Consider the following 17,863-nt stretch of genomic DNA (forward strand, 5'->3'; position numbering starts at 1 on the left):
CTACTGTGAATAATATTGTAACAAATGCAGGAGTACAGGTATCTGTGTCATATATACGGGTTTCATTTCATTGTATCTATACCTAGAAGTCAGATTGCTGAATCACATGGTAGTCCTATGACTACTCAGTTATTTGAGGAAGCCCCATACCATTCTCCACAATGGCTGTATTAACTTATGTGCCTTTTCTCCACATCCTTTCTGACATGTGTTTTCTTTTTTTTTTTTTAAGATTTATTTTATTTATTTGAAAGACAGAGTTACAGAGAGAGGTAGAGACAGAGAGAGATGTCTTCCATCCATTGGTTCACTCCCTAGATAGCCGCAACAGCTGGAGCTGCGCTGATCCAAAGCCAGGAGCTTCTTCTGGGTCTCCCACGTGGGTCCAGGGGCCCAAGGACTCAGGCCATCTTCTACTGCTTTCCCAGGCCATAGCAGAGAGCTGGATCAGAAGAGGAGCAGCCGGGACTAGAACTGGCACCCATATGGGATGCTGGTGCTTCAGGCCAGGGCTTTAACCTGCTGTGCCACAGCGTTGGCCACTCCAACATGTTATTTTCTATCTTTTTTATAATGGGCCATTCTAACATGTGTGAGGTAATACCTCACTCTAGTTTTGATTTGTATTTCCCTGATGATAAATGTACTCCCTGATGATAAGTGGAGTTGAGAATTTTTTTTGTATATTTGTTGACCATTTTTGTGTGATCTTTTGAGAAATGCCTATTCAGGTCTTCTGCCCATTTTTAAATTGGGTGTTTTTTGTTTTTCCTTGCTGTTAAGTATTTGCATTCTTTTCTATGTTTTTGATATTAAATCCTGTATCACACGTGATTGGCAAGTACTTTGTCCTGTTCTGTAGGTGGTCTCTTCATGGGAGGAGCTTACACTTTGAAAGCAGAGAGGGGGATCTGTTCCATAGGCTGCTCATCCATAGTGGGTAAAAAATACTCTGTGTTTGAATAAACCTGAGAAGCAACTGGACTAAGCCATATTCAGTGCACTTTAGCATATGTGTACTGTGAATTCCAAGAATGGCGTAAGAGGTGTCACACTTCCCTGACTCAATAACCTTCACATAGCCCAGAACGAGAAACCTCTTCATTTATGGATGGGGCCCTGGAAGGCAAAGTCCAAGGCCACACAGAGTTAGGCGAGGATGGGGCCTCGGGTGCCTCATCTGTAGAATTCAGTGAGAACTAGTATCTGTCTGTTTTGGAAGACAGCAATCTTCATATTGATTTTTTCCTTTAAGGAATGCCTTTTGACTATATTTAATATACGAACTTAATGTTATAAACTCCTGCTGAGATCTTTGCCATCTGGCTTAAGGCTTTGCGACCGAGTATTAGAATGTTTCTGTGTCGTGCACAAAAACAAAGTCCTGTCTCTAACAGGCTCATTGTCATTTTCATCTATGAATACATGTCTGTTTCTAGGAAAACAGGAAGCTATTCAAAGCTGATCCTTCCCTGGATACCTGGAAAATTTATGTGGAGTTCATTGATGACATGGTGGTGGAAGGCTTTTACCAGGCAATAATGCATGACTTGGACTTCTTTCTGAGGAACACAGAGAAGCAGTTGAAACCTGCACCGTTTTTTCAAGCACAGATGATGTTAATTCCCCCTGAGATTGTGTTTAAGCCTTCGTTAGAAAGAGAGGCCGGGGATGGCTTCTATGACTTGGTGGAAGAAATACTGTGTGGCAGTTTCAGAATGTCTGCTCAGATGGAGCGAGTAGCAGCACACCTGGAAATAGCAAATTATCAGGTATTTTCTTCGTAAATTGGCTTTAGATTTTTTTAAAGTAATGATTCAAAAAATAAGCTTGAGTAATGGGGAGAGAAGTTGGAATAAAGCAACATTATTTTTTAAATGTTGCCAACTTCTCTCCCTTTAAGGAATCAGCTGGGTAATGTTAGGATGCACATTACTGATAAAGCAAGTTAGTTTGAATAAGACTGAGTGATTGGTTTTGCTTTCATTTAGAGTGATATGGACAGCATGTTAGGCCTGGCTGAGGCCAGGCAAGAGATCATGAACAGAGTGGCAGACGTCATCAACAAAGTCTTGGATTTCAGAAACACCCTGGAGACGTATGCCTACCTCTGGGTGGATGACCGAACTGAGTTTATGAAGCATTTTCTCATGTATGGCCACACTCTGTCACCTGAGGAAGTGGACACTCGTGCACACGAAGAAATCCCTGAACAGCCGCCCACTCTGGAACAATTCAAAGAGCAGGCAAGGAATCCCCACTGCTTTGGAAATGGTTCATTGGCTTTGCATGGAGTTGATACAGTTATTTATTTTTTCTACCCTACAGATCGACATTTATGAGGCTTTGTATGCTCAGATGAGCAAGTTCGATGACTTCAGAGTGTTTAACAGTTGGTTCAAGGTGGACCTGAAGCCTTTCAAAGCCAGCCTGCTAAACGTTATTAAGAAATGGAGTTGGATGTTTCAGGAGCACCTGTTGAGATTTGTCATTGACAGGTAGCTTTGTGCTTGGGTGTTTTGAATTGCAATTTTAACACTGCTTTCTAATTGAGATAATAATTTTAAGAGCAGTATTCCTACACCCTTCAAAATAAAGATCATAAGTAATGTTTAATCAGGTACAAAATGAAAATAAGATTCATTCAGAATTCTTACACTACTAAATTTTTTTTTTTTAAAGATTTATCTATTTATTTAAAGGACAGAGTGATAGAGAAAGAAGGAAACAGAGATTTTCTATCCGCTGGTTTGCTCCCCAAATGGTCACAACGGCCTGGGCTAGGCCAGGCCAAAGCCAGGATCCCCAAGCTCTTTCGAGGTCTCCTGTTAGTGGCAGGGGCCCAAGTCCTTGGGCCATCCTCTGCTGCCTTCCCAGACACATCGTCAGGGAGCTGGATTGAAAGCAGAGTAGCCGTGACTCAAACCAGCACTCCAATAAGGGTTCCCACCAGTGCAGGCAACAGCTTAGCTCACTGTGCCACAGCACTGGCGCCCCCCCGCCCCGAAAGCTTTCCTGAACCTCATTTATGTGCATATATTTATGAACATCTGTATGTGTATATATATTTAATAGTCTGAATGAGCTGCAAGAATTTATAAAGGAGACAGATACAGGACTTCAGAGAGAGCTAAGCGAAGGTGATCACCATGGTTTAGTGGACATCCTGGGACACCTTCTGGCTGTAAGAAGCCGCCGGAGGGCTACTGATGAGCTCTTTGAGCCCCTGAAAGAAACCATCGTACTCCTGGAGAGCTATGGCCAGAGGATGCCAGAGCAAGTCTACATCCAGCTGGAGGTGGGTGTAGAGATGAAATCATCATAATCCGAGTACTTTCTATGCACTCTTACGGTGTCCTTACAACAGTCCGTATCAAAGGCATTAATGCTTTCAGTTCACAGGTAGGGAATCTGACCTTGAACTTCACAAATAGTAAAGCCAGCTAGCACTCAACTCCTGGTGTGTTTCATGACAAAATACTGAACTACTGTGCTCTCCCACCTTTGCAGGTTGTAGAGAGCCTCTGGATGTCTTTCTTGAGTTCCAGTTTCACTGTGCCTTTCACATGTGAAATATATCCACACTCCTTTTCCTCTCAAACAGACTGTCCATCTAGAAGTGTCTTAGGCCCAGAAACATTGTGGGTATATTACCAAAGAGTAGATTAATACATGAGGCCCAGTCTGTGGATTTACTGCCAGCAAGGTGGGCTTCAGTCTGTTGCCACCTCTCCATTTTGGTCACACCTATTTTAATTCACTTATTTTTTTAAAGATTTATTTATTTCTTTATTTGAAAGGCAGAGTTACACAGAGAGAAGGAAAGGCAGAGAGAGAGAGAGAGAGAGAGAGGTGTCTTCCATACGTGGGTTCACTCCCTAGTCGGCTGCGATGGCCGGAGCTGTGCTGATCTGAAGCCAGCAGGCTCTTACAAGTCTCCCACACAGGTACAGGAGCCCAAGGACTTGGGCCATCTCCTACTGATTTCCCAGGCCACAGCAGAGAGCTGAATCAGAAATGGAGGAGCCAGCGCCGTTGCTCACTAGGCTAATCCTCCGCCTTGCGGCGCCGGCACACCAGGTTCTAGTCCTGGTCAGGGTGCCGGATTCTGTCCCGGTTGCCCCTCTTCCAGGCCAGCTCTCTGCTGTGGCCCGGGAGTGCAATGGAGGATGGCCCAAGTGCTTGGGCCCTGCACCCCATGGGAGACCAGGATAAATACCTGGCTCCTGCCATCGGGTCAGCGCGGTGCGCCCGCCGCAGTGCGCTGGCCGCAGCGGCCATTGGAGGGTGAACCAATGGCAAAGGAAGACCTTTCTCTCTGTCTCTCTCTCTCTCACTGTCCACTCTGCCTGTCAAAAAATAAAAAAAAAATTTTTAAAAAGTAAAAAAAAGTGGAGGAGCTGGAACTTGAACTGGCACCCATTTGGGATGCCCGCACTGCATGTGGTGTCTTTACTTACTACGCCACAGCGCCGGCCCCACTTATTATTTCCTAATTCACCTCACTCCTCCTCCCATTCCGTCTGCTTTCTCCTCTGCAGTGAGAGCAAGGTTCTAGCCTGCAGGTCTCAGCTCTTGCCTCGCTCGGAAACCTTCCCTGGCTGCCCCTGTGCTCCTGAATGCTGTTTAGCTCCCAAGACAGCCCTCAGCTCAGCCCCTCTTGTATCTCGTTCTGATCTCTGTCTGCTAAAACCTAGTCATTCCTTTGTGCCCCAGCATACCCTCCTCCTCGAGTGGATCCCATCACTTGGACGGACCTTGGAGACCTTTGAATCTTTGGCTTTTCAAGGAAATTTATTTTTATCAAGCAGAAATGTGTGTCTGGGGTCCCCAGATTTAAAGCAGATTTTCTGTCTTTGACGAGGGTTGAGGGGCCCAGGTCCTCTGACCTGATTTCTTGTCCATGGTGTCAGAAGAGACTCCATGGGATAGTCAGGTTCTGTGGAGTGGTGTTAGAAATGCAGAGTGAGGCTGTGTGTGGATGAGGACGTGGAGTTTTGATGAAAGCAAGCACCCGAGGAGAGGCCAGGGAGGTTAGAACCCAGGTCCTTAGCTGGTGAGTTGGTTCAGTATTGTTGTCATGACACCACACGGTCTCCTGCTTTCACTCCACACAGAGCCCTCGGGATGGAAGCTAATACATTCTGTCATATAGAATAGTTACTGTGTGTGCCTCTAACTCACCCCAGTGGTTTATAAAACAATGTAACTCGGAGAATGTGTTCTCTCTTTGCAGTAACCCTTCCACTGCTGTGTATGCATAGCGCAGTACACTCAATAACTGGCGGTTACTGAGTCACTTATCCAATATTTATTGACGGCAGCAAAATAGTCTGTAGACCCTTCGACTGCTGCACTTGGGCTGCACAAGTGGAGTCCCAGAACTATGGGTGGTTTTGTGTGACAAAACAGTTTGAGTATCCCAGGAGATGACCCAGGGGAGCAATGTTTTGTTAGCCTGGACACAAGGAATGGTTTTCATCTGTAGTTAAGCACCATAGTGCTTCAACGAAAATAACTTGAGGGTCCTATTTGAATTGCAGGGAAGGAGAGCTTGACTGAGTTGGTACCTGAAGTATTTGTTGCTACTTTTTGTCCTACATCAAGCAGGAATTACCGTTTTCTTCCCTTTGCCTGTTTTGTCTTTAAAAATTGCATCGTCTGAAATAATGCTTACAGTCACCATTGAGAAAGAGGTTGCGCGCACACACACATAGACTGGGGGGCTAGAGCAAGGTGGAAGAGGAAGCATTTTTACCTTGGCCCCAGCAGATTCCAAGTGTATTTTTCACTTGCTCAATTGCTAACATAGGTGACTTCCATCTCTGGTCTTTAAAGATCATCAAGTTCATTTCCAGAGCACTGGGATTTTTTTCCCACCGCAGCAAGGCCATTTGGAAGTTTACGTTTATGTTGAAAAGATTGCCATTTATTCTGAACTCTGGTTCATGCTTGCAAGATACCCTTCTAGGCCAGTCAGTATCTCAGCCCTGTCTCTAAGCCCTTGAACCACTACCATCTTTTTTGTTTGTTTGTTTGTTTTCGGTAAACTTCTAGAAGAGTGAAAACAGGGCATGAGTTAGTGTAAAGAAATTGGAGTTTGTTTTTTTTTAAACCCCACAAGGTTGACTTTCTAAGGCATTGAGGTACTTTTGCATTTGTACCTTTGTTTTTCTCAGGAGTTGCCTGAACGATGGGAAACCACCAAAAAGATTGCCGCAACTGTCAGACATGAAGTTTCACCTCTCCAAAATGCAGAAGTCACTCTTCTGAGGAAGAAATGCGTTTTGTTTGATGTAAGCTAGTTACCGTGTATTTGTGTGTGTGTGTGTTTGTGTTTGTGTGTGTGTCACATGTGCCTGCATGCATGTGCTTTTAACAGTCATTGGTGCTCTTTGAGGTTAACTTTCTCTCTTTTCTGTCTTCATCAGGGAAAGCAGCTGGAGTTCAGAGAGAGGTTCAAGTTTCTGGCCCCTCTTGGATTTAAGGCAGAAAACCCATACGCAGTGCTGGATAAGGTAACCCCGATCTCAAATATTTCATGTGCATTACCATGGCCACACTAGAAAATAACTTCAGCCACTAAGGTATGGCTATGCGTTGCCTTAGTTTTGCCATTAGTTATGGGAGTTAAGAACTGTGTTCCCCCAGTCTATTATGTTGTGTTTTAAATCCTGTGTCCCCAGCCCACTAGCCTCATGAAAAGACTGCTGCTATGGGTATTTTTTGAGCACTTACTCTGTTAATAATGTTCCCTGTTATATTATTTCTCTTAGCTCTCACAGTGTCTCTATAATATAGTGTTCACTACTCTTCCCTATTTCAGATAAAGCAACAGACTTGTGTAATTAAGTAATGCATACTAGAGTTAGCAAGTAATAGAACTGAGACTAAAACTCTGGCTATCTAAGTGAACAACAACAACAACAACAAAATGAGGCACTTTAATGATGATATTGCCTCCCGTGAGATACAGTGGCTGGAATTTTCCACCATAGTCAGGCTAGCCCATCACTCATCCTTAGTCCTGGATGTGAATATTGCTGAGTCATGGAATCCTAATGTGTAATTAACTACTTGATCAGAGTTGACTACAAGAATGAAGGTAGTGGGAAATCCCAAAACAATGAGTAATTCAGAGGAGGTTTGAGTAGATGAGTTAAGCTTATATTAGAACCACAATACCAGGCCGGCGCCGCGGCTCAATAGGTAATCCTCTGCCTTGCGGCACCAGCACACCGGGTTCTAGTCCCAGTCGGGGTGCCGGATTCTGTCCTGGTTGCCCCTCTTCCAGGCCAGCTCTCTGCTGTGGCCCGGGAGTGCAGTGGAGGTTGGCCCAAGTGCTTGGGCCCTGCACCCCGTGGGAGACCGAGAGAAGTACCTGGCTCCTGGCTTCGGATCAGCGCGGTGCACCAGCTGCAGCGCGCCGGCCATTGGAGGGTGAACCAATGGCAAAGGAAGACCTTTCTCTCTGTCTCTCTCTCTCCCCCGTCCACTCTGCCTGTTAAAAACACACACACACACACACACACACACACACACACAATACCTTAGTGTTTCTGGGAACTTAGCCCAGAGGCCGAAATGAGAAACAGACTTTGTGCGGGTTCGAGGCAGGGCATCCTCCTGCCGGGGCTGCTACCCTGATTCTGAAGCTCCCATGGAGACAGCTTCCCTCCTTAGCCTTGTGGACAGCGTGCAGATCCTGAGCTCTTAGCTCTCTTTCCAAGTTTCAGCATGTGTTTGGACTTTGAGCTTATTCAGAAAAGCACATCATATAGCATCAGATCTTCTCTTTTACTTGGCTGGAGAATAATGGTTAATATATTCACTGAAAGGGAGTGGGTTAGAATATGCTAATGGAGTTATTTTTTTCTTTAAGATTGCATCTGAATTGCAGGTGGTCTGAACAGACTGTGGATGGGGAAATGTTTTTACTTGACTAAGCAACATGCTGAATGTAAACATTTACTACAGTTACTTATTGAAACTCACCATTTCCATGCTATACTCTGATAGCGTATAGCGACGCCTTTGTCAGTCTGAGATGCCATCCCTGTAACTGCACAGTATGTTTTGGGATATTTTGGTTCTAGCGGGGCTGGGTTGACTTTGTCCTGAAGTTACAGTTTTGATGTGTTTTTCAGCATGTGCACCTAATGTTTATCTAGTTCGATTCCACCAAAGTCCTGTGTCTTTTTCTTTTGGGCTGGTGGTAGACCCCAGTACTGAAGGCATCTCGCCTCTGACACAGAAGCCACTGACCTGGAGGAGCAAAGGGCTTAGCGTGGTGATTCTTTGTATTTTGCAATGAGATTGCCTGCCAAAGTGCTGTGCTTTCTTCATAGCCACGGATACAGTAAGCAGTTCAAAATACAACGAAGTGTTTCTAGGAATAACAGAGTTTGCATAAATAGCAGGAAAAAGTGGTTAAAAATAAATAAGACAAATGTTGGCTTGGGGAGATGTGGTAGACTTTGAGATTTTGCAAAGTCCTCCTGTGAGGCTGGAGCTGTGGCTCAGTAGGCTAATCCTCCACCTGCAGTGCCAGTACCCCGGGTTCTAGTCCCGGTTGGGGCGCCGGATTCTGTCCCAGTTGCCCCTCTTCCAGTCCAGCTCTCTGCTGTGGCCTGGGAGTGCAGTGGAGGATGGGCCAAGTGCATGGGCCCTGCGCCCGCATGGGAGACCAGGAGAAGCACCTGGCTCCTGGCTTTGGATCAGCTCAGTGCGCCAGCTGCAGCGGCCATTGTGGGGTGAACCAATGGAAAACGAAGACCTTTCTCTCTGACTCTCTCTCTCACTGTCCACTCTGCCTGTCAAAAAAATAATAATAATAATAAAAAGAAAAAAAAAGTCCTCCTGTGTAAAATCGATGCAGAGGACATGTTCCCAGATGTGCAGTTTCGCAGGTGTGGCTGAGCTCATGAGAAAAGTCTAAATGGCAGGGGCAACATGGACTACAGGAGAGCAGGGCGGAGCACGGGAGCGAACCTAGCAGCCTCTGCAGCCGTAGTGGCAAATAGAAGTTCCAGAAGTCTGTTGACTCCTTCATAGGGAAATAGGAGATGCTCATAAGAAGTTGCATCCTCAGGTAAGGGTTGGCTGGGGAAAGTCTGCAGCTTGCGAAAGGAGCTGTTAAATTCTCGGTCCTTCTTTGCTGAGGTTGAACGTAAAGTGAAAAAAATATCAATAAAAAAGGAAGAGTGTTCTCCAGGAATTCGTAAGCTTAGACATGTTCTCATAAGTGTTTGTGGTTCAGTTCCATCCAAAACCTGTGATTAAGGAGCTTCAGGTCAAGAAACTGAAATAGTTACAATCTACAAGTAACTGCTTAGCACGTGGTAGATGCAAACTCATGTCTCCTCTGGGAAAACAGGTGCTCTCATAGCAGTGTCTTCAGAAGTTCAAGAGATTACATTTATTTATTTTTTTTTAAAGATTTATTTGAAAGAGTTACAGAGAGAAGGGGAGAGAGAGAGAGAGAGAGAGATCGATCTTCCATCCGCTAGTTCACTCCCCCGATGGTCGCAACAGCTAGAGCTGCGCCAATCCGAAGCCAGGAGCCAGGAGCTTCTTCCAGGTCTCCCATGTAGGTGCAGGGGCCCAAGGACTTGGGCCATCTTCTACTGCTATCCCAGGCCATAACAGAGAGCTAGATCAGAAGTGGAGCAGCTGGGACTTGAACCAGTGCTCATATGGGATGCCAGCACTGCAAGCCAGGGCTTCAACCTGCTGCACCACAGCGCTGGCCCCAAGAGATTAACTTTAAATATTAGAGTTCACAATAAAAAAAATCAATAAATGCATTATAATGCATCCAAGTCAACAGAAAGAAACCACAGATAAAGACTGAGATACAACTTTGGTAGTAGAAAGAAATAAAAGATAATATTGAAAAAAAAATGAGCAAGTTCTCAGTTTTGAGACTATCAAAAATGATGAGTTGAATTTGAAAAAGGGCCAGATACTTGTGGAAGTGAGAAATAGAGTTGTCAAAAAATACAGCTCAGCATATGGGTTAAAGAGCTAGTGAAACTGGGAAAGAGACTAAGCAAAATGCAAGTTACACAGGAAGAAATCACTTACGGGACGCACACATGTGCAAGGAGATGCAAAATACAAGAGAGATTAAGAGACACAGAGGAGCTAAGTTAGGCTAGCGTCTAACACTTCTACTCACAAACAGAACGTTATAGGTAACAGAGAGATGATAGCTGGGGATTTTGTAGGACAGCTCGAAGCATGAATCAGTGGATTCAGGAAGTTCACTGAATCCCGGCCAGCATACGTACAGAATCAACACCTACATATATCACAGGGAACTGCAGACTGTGAGAGGCAAAGATGTTGAAAGCACGCAGGCAGAAAAGCCAGATCATCTGCTAGAAACAAGACGGGGCCAAGAACGTGTTTTCCATCAGCTGCAGTGAAAATCAGAAGGTAGCGGATGGTGCCTTCCAGGAAAGGAATCAGAGAAGACTATTCCGGATGAAGAAAAATGGAATGAATTTACCACCAAGAAGTCATCTCAAAGTAACTTCTAGTGCGTGGGCCTCGAGAGGAGCATTCAACAGAGGCGTATTTGGTTCTTAGAAAATAACTGTACCCACAAACCTCTGATGGAATGAAGAAGGGAAAACAAAAAGTCACAATCTTAGGAGTAAAAGATTAACAGGAGGTGTAGATGTTCAAAATATAGAGCTCTGTTAAGAAGAGACTTGAGAACTGAAACTGAATGGGTAAGTTTTTGGAAAAATCTAGTTTGCCAAAAACTCTCTAGAAATACTAAACCAGAGTAGTCTTGTAACCATTAAAAAATTAACCAGTAGGAAAATGAAAGGAAAAAATTAACTGGCAGTTAGCAAAGAAATCTTCCGACAGAGACTTGAGGCATTGGTAGCTTTACAGTTGCATTCTGAGAAGGTTTCAAGAAATAAATCTCATTCATGTAGTTCCAGAAACCAGAAAAATGAGCACTCAAAAGTTGCTCTATGAGGCATGTCCAACTTCCATAGAAGAATCGTATGAGAAAGGTAAAACATAGGTTTTTTAATGTGCATGCACAAAGATGCTAAACAAAGCAAATTCTACCAATTTATAAATAGAGTTCATTCTAGGAAAACAAATTTGACTTAAAATAAGAAATTCAATATAGTTTGTCACATTGATCAAGAGGAAGAAATCATATAATCCTCATAAGAAATGCACAACAAGCTGTAGATATCATTCAACAATCCATTCATGGTGGAAACTCTTCGAAGGCGTTTGTAACAGCCCAGCGTGGACGCCTTCCCCACGTGGTTGTCTTGGCCAAGGCCCAGCTATGTCTCCTCTGTGCAGGACGGAGTGTGCTTCACTCTAAACATAAACTGCCTCGCTTTTTCTTTCTTGATGATCCAACTTTTAATTTTTTTAATAAAATGTGGTACATCGACTTAATGGCAAAAGTTCAAAGAATGCAGTAGATCTTGAAAGACAGGAAAGCTACTTCCCCTCCCACACACCTTGGGTTCACCCCCTGGGTTTCTGAGTGCTATTTCTGTAGCTATATTTTAAATGCAAAGTCCTCTTTCTGGGATCCTTAAGTTTGTTGTTGTTTTCTTTTTTTAAAATATTTTATTTATTTACTTAAGAGGTAGAGTTACTGACAGTGAAAGGAGAGAGAGAGAGACAGAGAGGGGTCCTCAGTCCTCTGGTTCACTCCCCAAATGGCCACAGTGGCCAGAGCTGCACCAATCCGCAGCCAGGAGCCAGGAGCTTCTTCCGGTCTCCCACCCAGGTGCAGGGCCTAGGCCATAGCAGAGAGCTAGATTGGAAGCGAAGCAGCCAGGGCTCAAACTGGCGCCCATATTGGATGCTGGCGCCGCAGGTGGAGGATTAACCTACTGTGCCACAGCACCAGCCCCTGGGCTCCTTAAGTTTAGATGCTACACTTGGTAACAGCTTTGTAAGACAAGGATCTGACTCTTTCTTTCTTTCCTTTTTTAAAGATTTATTTATTTATTTGAAAGAGTTACAGAGAAGCAGAGGCAAAGAGAGACAGAGAGAGGTCTTCCATCTGCTGGTTCACTCCCCAGGTGGCCACAACAGCCAGAGCTGAGCCGATCAAAAGCCAGGAGCTCCTTCTGGATCTCCCATGTGGGTGGGTGCAGGGGCCCATGGACTTGGGCCATTGTCTGCTGCTTTCCCAGGCCATAGCAGAGAGCTGGAAAAGAAGTGGAACAACTGGAAGTAAAACCGGTGTCCATATGGGATGCCAGCACTGCTGGTGGCAGCTTTACCCACTATGCCCCAGTGTGGGCCCTGGCAGAGCAGACTTTGCTGAAAAATTTGCATAGGAACAATTTTGGTAACATTGTATTTATTTACAGTCTCCCATCACGCTTCGGAATGCTTCTACATTTTACCAAGAATTATATTCCAGATTTCTTTTTTTAAAATTTTATTTAATATATACAAATTTCATGCATTTCATATATATAGAGATTAAGGAACATAGTGATTCTTCCCACCCTACCCTTCTTCCCGCCCACACTCCTACTCTTCTTCCTCCCCTCTTTCCTATTCCCACTCTTAATTTTTACAAAGAACTTTTTTCAGTTTATATTGTACTCATAAGATTCACTCTATACTAAGTAAAGAGTTCAACAAATAGTATTAAGAACGAAAAACACTGTTCATCAACAGTTGCGACAAGAGCTGTAAGCAGTCACCGCATCTCGAAATGTCCATTTCATTCCCATAGATTGCCTTTCAGGTGCTCTATTGGTTACCACAGATTAGGGAAAACATATGGTATTTGACTTTCGGGGACTGTGGCGTGTTTCACTAAGTATCATAGCTTCCAGTTGCATCCATTTTATTGCAAGATGTGTGTCCTTTTAAAACTCGAAGATTGAGATGTTGAAATCAGTGGAGCTGGGGAATCGCGTGGCTCCTCTGTGGCCCGTGGTTTGAGTGCGGGCGTGCGGTGTCTCTGCAGGTGAACCGCGAGCTGGAGGCTTTGGAAGAAGAACTGCTGCGGATGCAAGAATCCGCTCGCCTTTTCGAAGTGGCTCTCCCAGAGTACAAGCCAATGAAGCGGTGTCGCAAGGAGATACGGCTGCTCAAAGGGCTCTGGGACGTCATCATTTATGTTAGAGTAAGAAGTGCTTTGTCAAAGATGCCTTTTAAAATTTTTCATTTCATGGTTTTTGTTTATGTTTTAGAAATATGTAATTTTTTTGGTATGACAGAATGTTTTAAATTTTAAGAAATGTTGTAGTTTATTTTTTTGAGATAAAATCTTTAATTTGTATTCTAGACAAAGACTTAATGCCTCCACTATATAAAGAATGCAATAGATAAAAAGCAGGAAGACCCTAGTGCAGCAGGAAGCTAGCAAAGGCTCTAAATGATAATCAAATGAAGAGTACTTGGGTTTTATAATAGCTTGAAATATGTGCACATTACATTCTCTTCCTGACCCTGAGAGAGAGTCCATATTTCTCTCTTATTGGATGATTCTTCCTTGTTTGTTTTTAATTCAGTGCAAAACTTTGTAGAAGGAGATGACTACCCCAAGTCATATGGGTGCTTGTATAGAATATAAATAAAATGTAAAAATATATATTACATATACATGGTCACTTGTACGTATAAACTCAGGTATACACCTGTGTGTACTCAAATACTCGTATTTGCATTTATATATGCACTTAGTAAAAATTCATTAGTATGTGGTTAATTAAGTTCAAAAAATAAATATCAAAGTACAAGATAACTAAGCACATTGCAGATGATTTATACCAGTTTCTTAAGGTGGCTGCAAGCCATAGAGAAATATATTAAGACTTTAAATGTGAAGAAATGGCTAGTTTGGCTTACAATGGGTGAAGACTGTCCTATAAAAGCTTATTTTACGTTACATGCAGAAGCATGAAAATCTGCAATTTAATAATATGTTTAATCTATTCAAAGTATACAGGAGTGATAATGACGGTTTGTGTATGGCATTTATCATTACTACTAGAAATTAATATATCATAATGTTTTTGCTTTAAGCTTGACATGTTCTGACAACTTTGTTTTGTTTTGTTTTGGTGATTGGGAAGTTTTGACAAGTGCAGTTAATATTTGAAAAATTGACTTTCCGTTAGGCGGTGGAGTCAGTGCGTACCATCCGTTTATATATTTTGCTGTGGAGACCTGCTTTCACCAAATGTTGTTGACACTTTTATCTGCTTGCGCCTTTTCAGAGGAGCATTGATAATTGGACTAAAACCCAGTGGAGACAGATTAATGTGGAACAGATGGAGGTAGAACTCAGAAGGTTTGCCAAGGCAAGTTCCATAACTGTCTAGTTCAACAATTAATCTCTCTCGGCACCACCTCCTTCCGTCTTCCATAACCTCGTATGTGCGGTGTTGGGCCGCCTGATCTTATTTACTTCCACCAGAGTGATATCAGACGGTCTTGTTCTCACTCTCTTCCAGCCTGCTTTCTGGGAATGAGTTAATAAAAGCCTCCGAGGGCTACTGGATTTACGGGAAGCAGCGCTAATCCTGAGCTTCTTATGGTGTCCAGATCAGAAAGGAAGAGTGAGAGTAACAGGGCAAGGGGTTGCAGTTTTCATGTCTTTCCTTAGCAACCCTAAGCATTTTGTAACTGAAACAGTGCCTTTTGGGGCAGCTCTGGAGAGTCTGCCACTTCTGGATTTATATGGAGTAGTATTGTCCTTGTTAACGTTACTGATTACTCAGGGATCCCAAGAGGGCTCAGTAGATACAGAACTGAGAGTATCATGATTTAATGCCCTTTTTTTTTTTTCAATCTATTTCTTTAAAAACTGGAATGACAGGAAGATCTATCTTCCTTCTACCAATTTACTCCACTCCCTCAAATGTCTGCAACAGCCAGTGCTGGGCCAGGCTGAAAGCTAGTAGCCTGGAACTCCAGCCAGGTCTCCCAAGTGGGCAGCAGGAGCCCAAGTATTTTAGTCATCATATCTTGTCCCAAAGGATGAATCAATAGGAAGCCAGATTGCAAGTGGAGTAGCCGCTCTCGTATGGGTGCCTGTTCACGTTCTGGCTGCTCCACTTCCAATCCAGCTCTCTGCTGTGGCCTGGGAAAGCAGTAGAGGATGGCCCAAGTGCTTAGGCCCCTGCACCTGTGTGGGAGACCCAGAAGAAGATCCTGGCTTCAGATCAGCTCAGTTCCGGTAGTTGCAGCCCTTTGGGGAGTAAACCAGTGACAGAAGACCTCTCTCTCACTGTCTCTCCCTCTCTCTTTCTATAACTCTACCTCTCAAATAAATAAATAAATCTTAAAAAGAAAAGAAAGTGGCATAGTCAAAACTTAAACCAGGCACTCCATCATAGCACGCAGGCATCACAAAGTGGTGGTGGAACCTGGTGGCCCTCAACACCCACACCTCAGTTGAGTGCTTTGCTCATCCCCATTGTCATATGCCCTCTGATGAGGGTAGAGCTTTGGAGGAAGCCAAAAGGCAGGGCAGTTGAAGGTCATTAGAGAATCACAGGGCCTTTTGCTTTCTTCCCACCCTGGAACCTCCTTGGCCCTGACTCAGTGCTGTGCTCTGCTCCTACCCACCGTCCCCTGCTTTTTGTCCCCTATTGCCCCAGTCCCAGAGAACATAATCAGAATGTCTCTCTATCTTTTGGATGTCATGGGATCCCTGTACCTACTCCCTGTTCTCTCCCAACTTGTTTCCTCAACCTCAGATGGACCCCACTCCCAATCAAAGGTCTTTGTTACATTTTTTAAACAGGTGGCACTCTCCTTTGCTTTGTGCTGAGAACTGAGGGTTTTACTGGGCTTTCTTATAAACAATCACTGATGACGGTCCCTGGGCCAAGGGGACAGCAAGTCAAGAGCTGTCTTTGACACATCTAAGACTCATGAAATATTTAATCCCACAGCATGGCCTCTCCGAGGTAGCCCGCATCTCAGGGCTGCCATTTGAACAAGTCAGGTAGCAAAGATGGAGGGCCTTTGTCATCCAGCTAATAGTCTGGAGTCCCATTTATTTTTGGAGAAGAAACACTTCTTATTGCACCCGCACTGTGGACACCATTACTGCCCTACGTTTAATACCCCATGGGTTTCCTCATGGGATATCCAGTTAGATCTTGGGAATAAGAAATCAGTGTATTCAAGTGACCTGTACACAGCCGGTGCATAATATGTACAGGAGTGGATCCCGTTCCACTTCCCTGGTTATAGTCCTTAGCCTCAGGGCTAAACAGCTTCACTTTTCTTTCCTAATCCAAGAGTGGAGAAGTATCTGTTTATTCTTTCAAAGGAGGCAAGATACTCAGTGTATCATTGTATCCACGGAGCTGGAGTGTTGTCTGCTTTTCCTTAGGAAATGTGGTTGCTAGACAAGGATGTCCGTGAGTGGGAGGCTTACACAGGCCTGGAAGGCACCGTGAAGGACATGATGACCTCGCTGAGAGCTGTCACAGAGCTGCAGAGCCCTGCCCTCAGGGACAGGCATTGGCACCAGCTGATGAGAGCCATGGGGGTCAGTATGTTGGTCTCACTAATTGAACATTTGTGCGGCTGTGAAGTGTGAGTCTTTGGTTTGCATCGTCTGGGATGGAGTGGAATTTGTGCAAAGGTCTCTCATCAAGTACAAGAGGCCAAGCTCCCCGACAAAGACTAGTGGACCAGACGGTGGAAGATTCTAGCTCTCAGCCCCTTTTAACGCATGTTAGCTGTGTGACCTGAACCAAGTCACTTAACCTCTCTAGTTTGAGTCTTATTGTTTCATTAATAAAATGAGAAGGATGCTGTCTGATTTTGTGCATTAGAGGAAATCATACAAGGAGCGAGTGAAATAATAGGAAGGCAATTTACAGAGCACCACATGACCGCAAAGAATCTTGTGGAGAGGATCGGACCGTGTAGCAGTGATTTTACGGTGGGAAGGGGGTCCTGGGATTCCTCCCAGTTCATTTTATAACAGTGGTGGTTTTTGATGGTTCTAATTTTATTGCCTGCTATAAAATGGTTTCTCATGTGTCTTGGGCGTTCCAGCTTCAATTTTCTTGCGAAGATGTCAACCGTATGTGATATTTTTCAGGGAAGGTGACCTTGATGAGTTTGGAATGTGTCACAGAGGGCTGGTGTGTGTGTGTGTGTGTGTGTGTGTGTGTGTGTGGGTGTGGTTTCTCCTTGGGCAAGTGAAGAGCTAGAGGGACCCAGTGTGCAGAAGGGCTGAGCAGAATCTGCAGAGTGGGGACAATCAGGGCAAGGGACAGCCTGGGCTGTGGGCTCCCAGCCCTAACACCTAGAACCCTTGGCATCTTAGGCAAGTCATTCTTTGTGCTTTGGTTGGCCCTGTTGTGAAATAACACATACCACTCTCCATGTGGACTTGGTAAACAAATTGGAGAATGTGTATCTGATGTAGTAAGTTGTACGTGCTCAATTAATGATCCTACAGCTGCCATTTTTATTATTATTGAAGTGAGGTCAAAAGTGATGCAGGGATAGGGCAATCAACTTACCTGGATTTCCCAGGTTTTTTTAAAGTTCAGGTTTTCACATGAAAAATCCATGTTCTGGGAAAATACCCATGGACTCTTTCCCTACACAGGGAGGTAGAAGGGGCTGAGCAGTGTTACAGGGTGGGGAGAGGAGGAGAGGGCTCCAGGCTTCCGAGAAATTGAGAGAAGAAGCCCTTAGCAGGAGCAGGGCCAGTTTTCCTCTGCAGGGGGCACGGGTGAGTGTGGGGCTATAGGGAGAGCTGAGAACATCTTAAGACCCAGGGCTGGCAGGGATGGGAGAGTCCACAAGAGAATGGGGAGATAAATGTGAATTATTTTTCATATGATGAAAACGAGTAATGAATCGACAT

General features: G+C 44.3%; 1 protein-coding gene and 1 long non-coding RNA gene across 4 annotated transcripts in view; one reads left to right on the forward strand and one right to left on the reverse strand.

The window, feature by feature from the left end:
• The window catches only part of DNAH11 (dynein axonemal heavy chain 11), a 365,338-nt gene that overhangs the window by 63,031 nt on the left and 284,444 nt on the right, over nt 1-17,863 (forward strand). For all 3 annotated transcript variants that reach the window (XR_016222511.1, XM_089315357.1, XM_089315358.1), the window contains exons 15-23: nt 1,440-1,772; nt 1,992-2,246; nt 2,329-2,498; nt 3,076-3,298; nt 6,180-6,296; nt 6,432-6,518; nt 12,983-13,141; nt 14,238-14,321; nt 16,367-16,525. Coding sequence is in view for 2 of the 3 variants with exons in the window: in XM_089315357.1 (XP_089171483.1) it covers nt 1,440-1,772; nt 1,992-2,246; nt 2,329-2,498; nt 3,076-3,298; nt 6,180-6,296; nt 6,432-6,518; nt 12,983-13,141; nt 14,238-14,321; nt 16,367-16,525 (1,587 nt within the window). In the remaining variant the exon portion in view is untranslated. The remainder of the gene's footprint in view (nt 1-1,439; nt 1,773-1,991; nt 2,247-2,328; nt 2,499-3,075; nt 3,299-6,179; nt 6,297-6,431; nt 6,519-12,982; nt 13,142-14,237; nt 14,322-16,366; nt 16,526-17,863) is intronic.
• The window catches only part of LOC103349418 (uncharacterized), a 45,054-nt gene continuing 39,176 nt past the window's right edge, over nt 11,986-17,863 (reverse strand). Inside the window, exon 4 of the long non-coding RNA XR_016222519.1 lies at nt 11,986-12,205. This is a non-coding gene — a long non-coding RNA (uncharacterized LOC103349418). The remainder of the gene's footprint in view (nt 12,206-17,863) is intronic.

This window comes from Oryctolagus cuniculus, chromosome 16 (genome assembly GCF_051225735.1).
Source record: "Oryctolagus cuniculus isolate XC-2025 breed Fujian yellow rabbit chromosome 16, ASM5122573v1, whole genome shotgun sequence".
Taxonomy (NCBI): Eukaryota; Metazoa; Chordata; class Mammalia; order Lagomorpha; family Leporidae; genus Oryctolagus; species Oryctolagus cuniculus.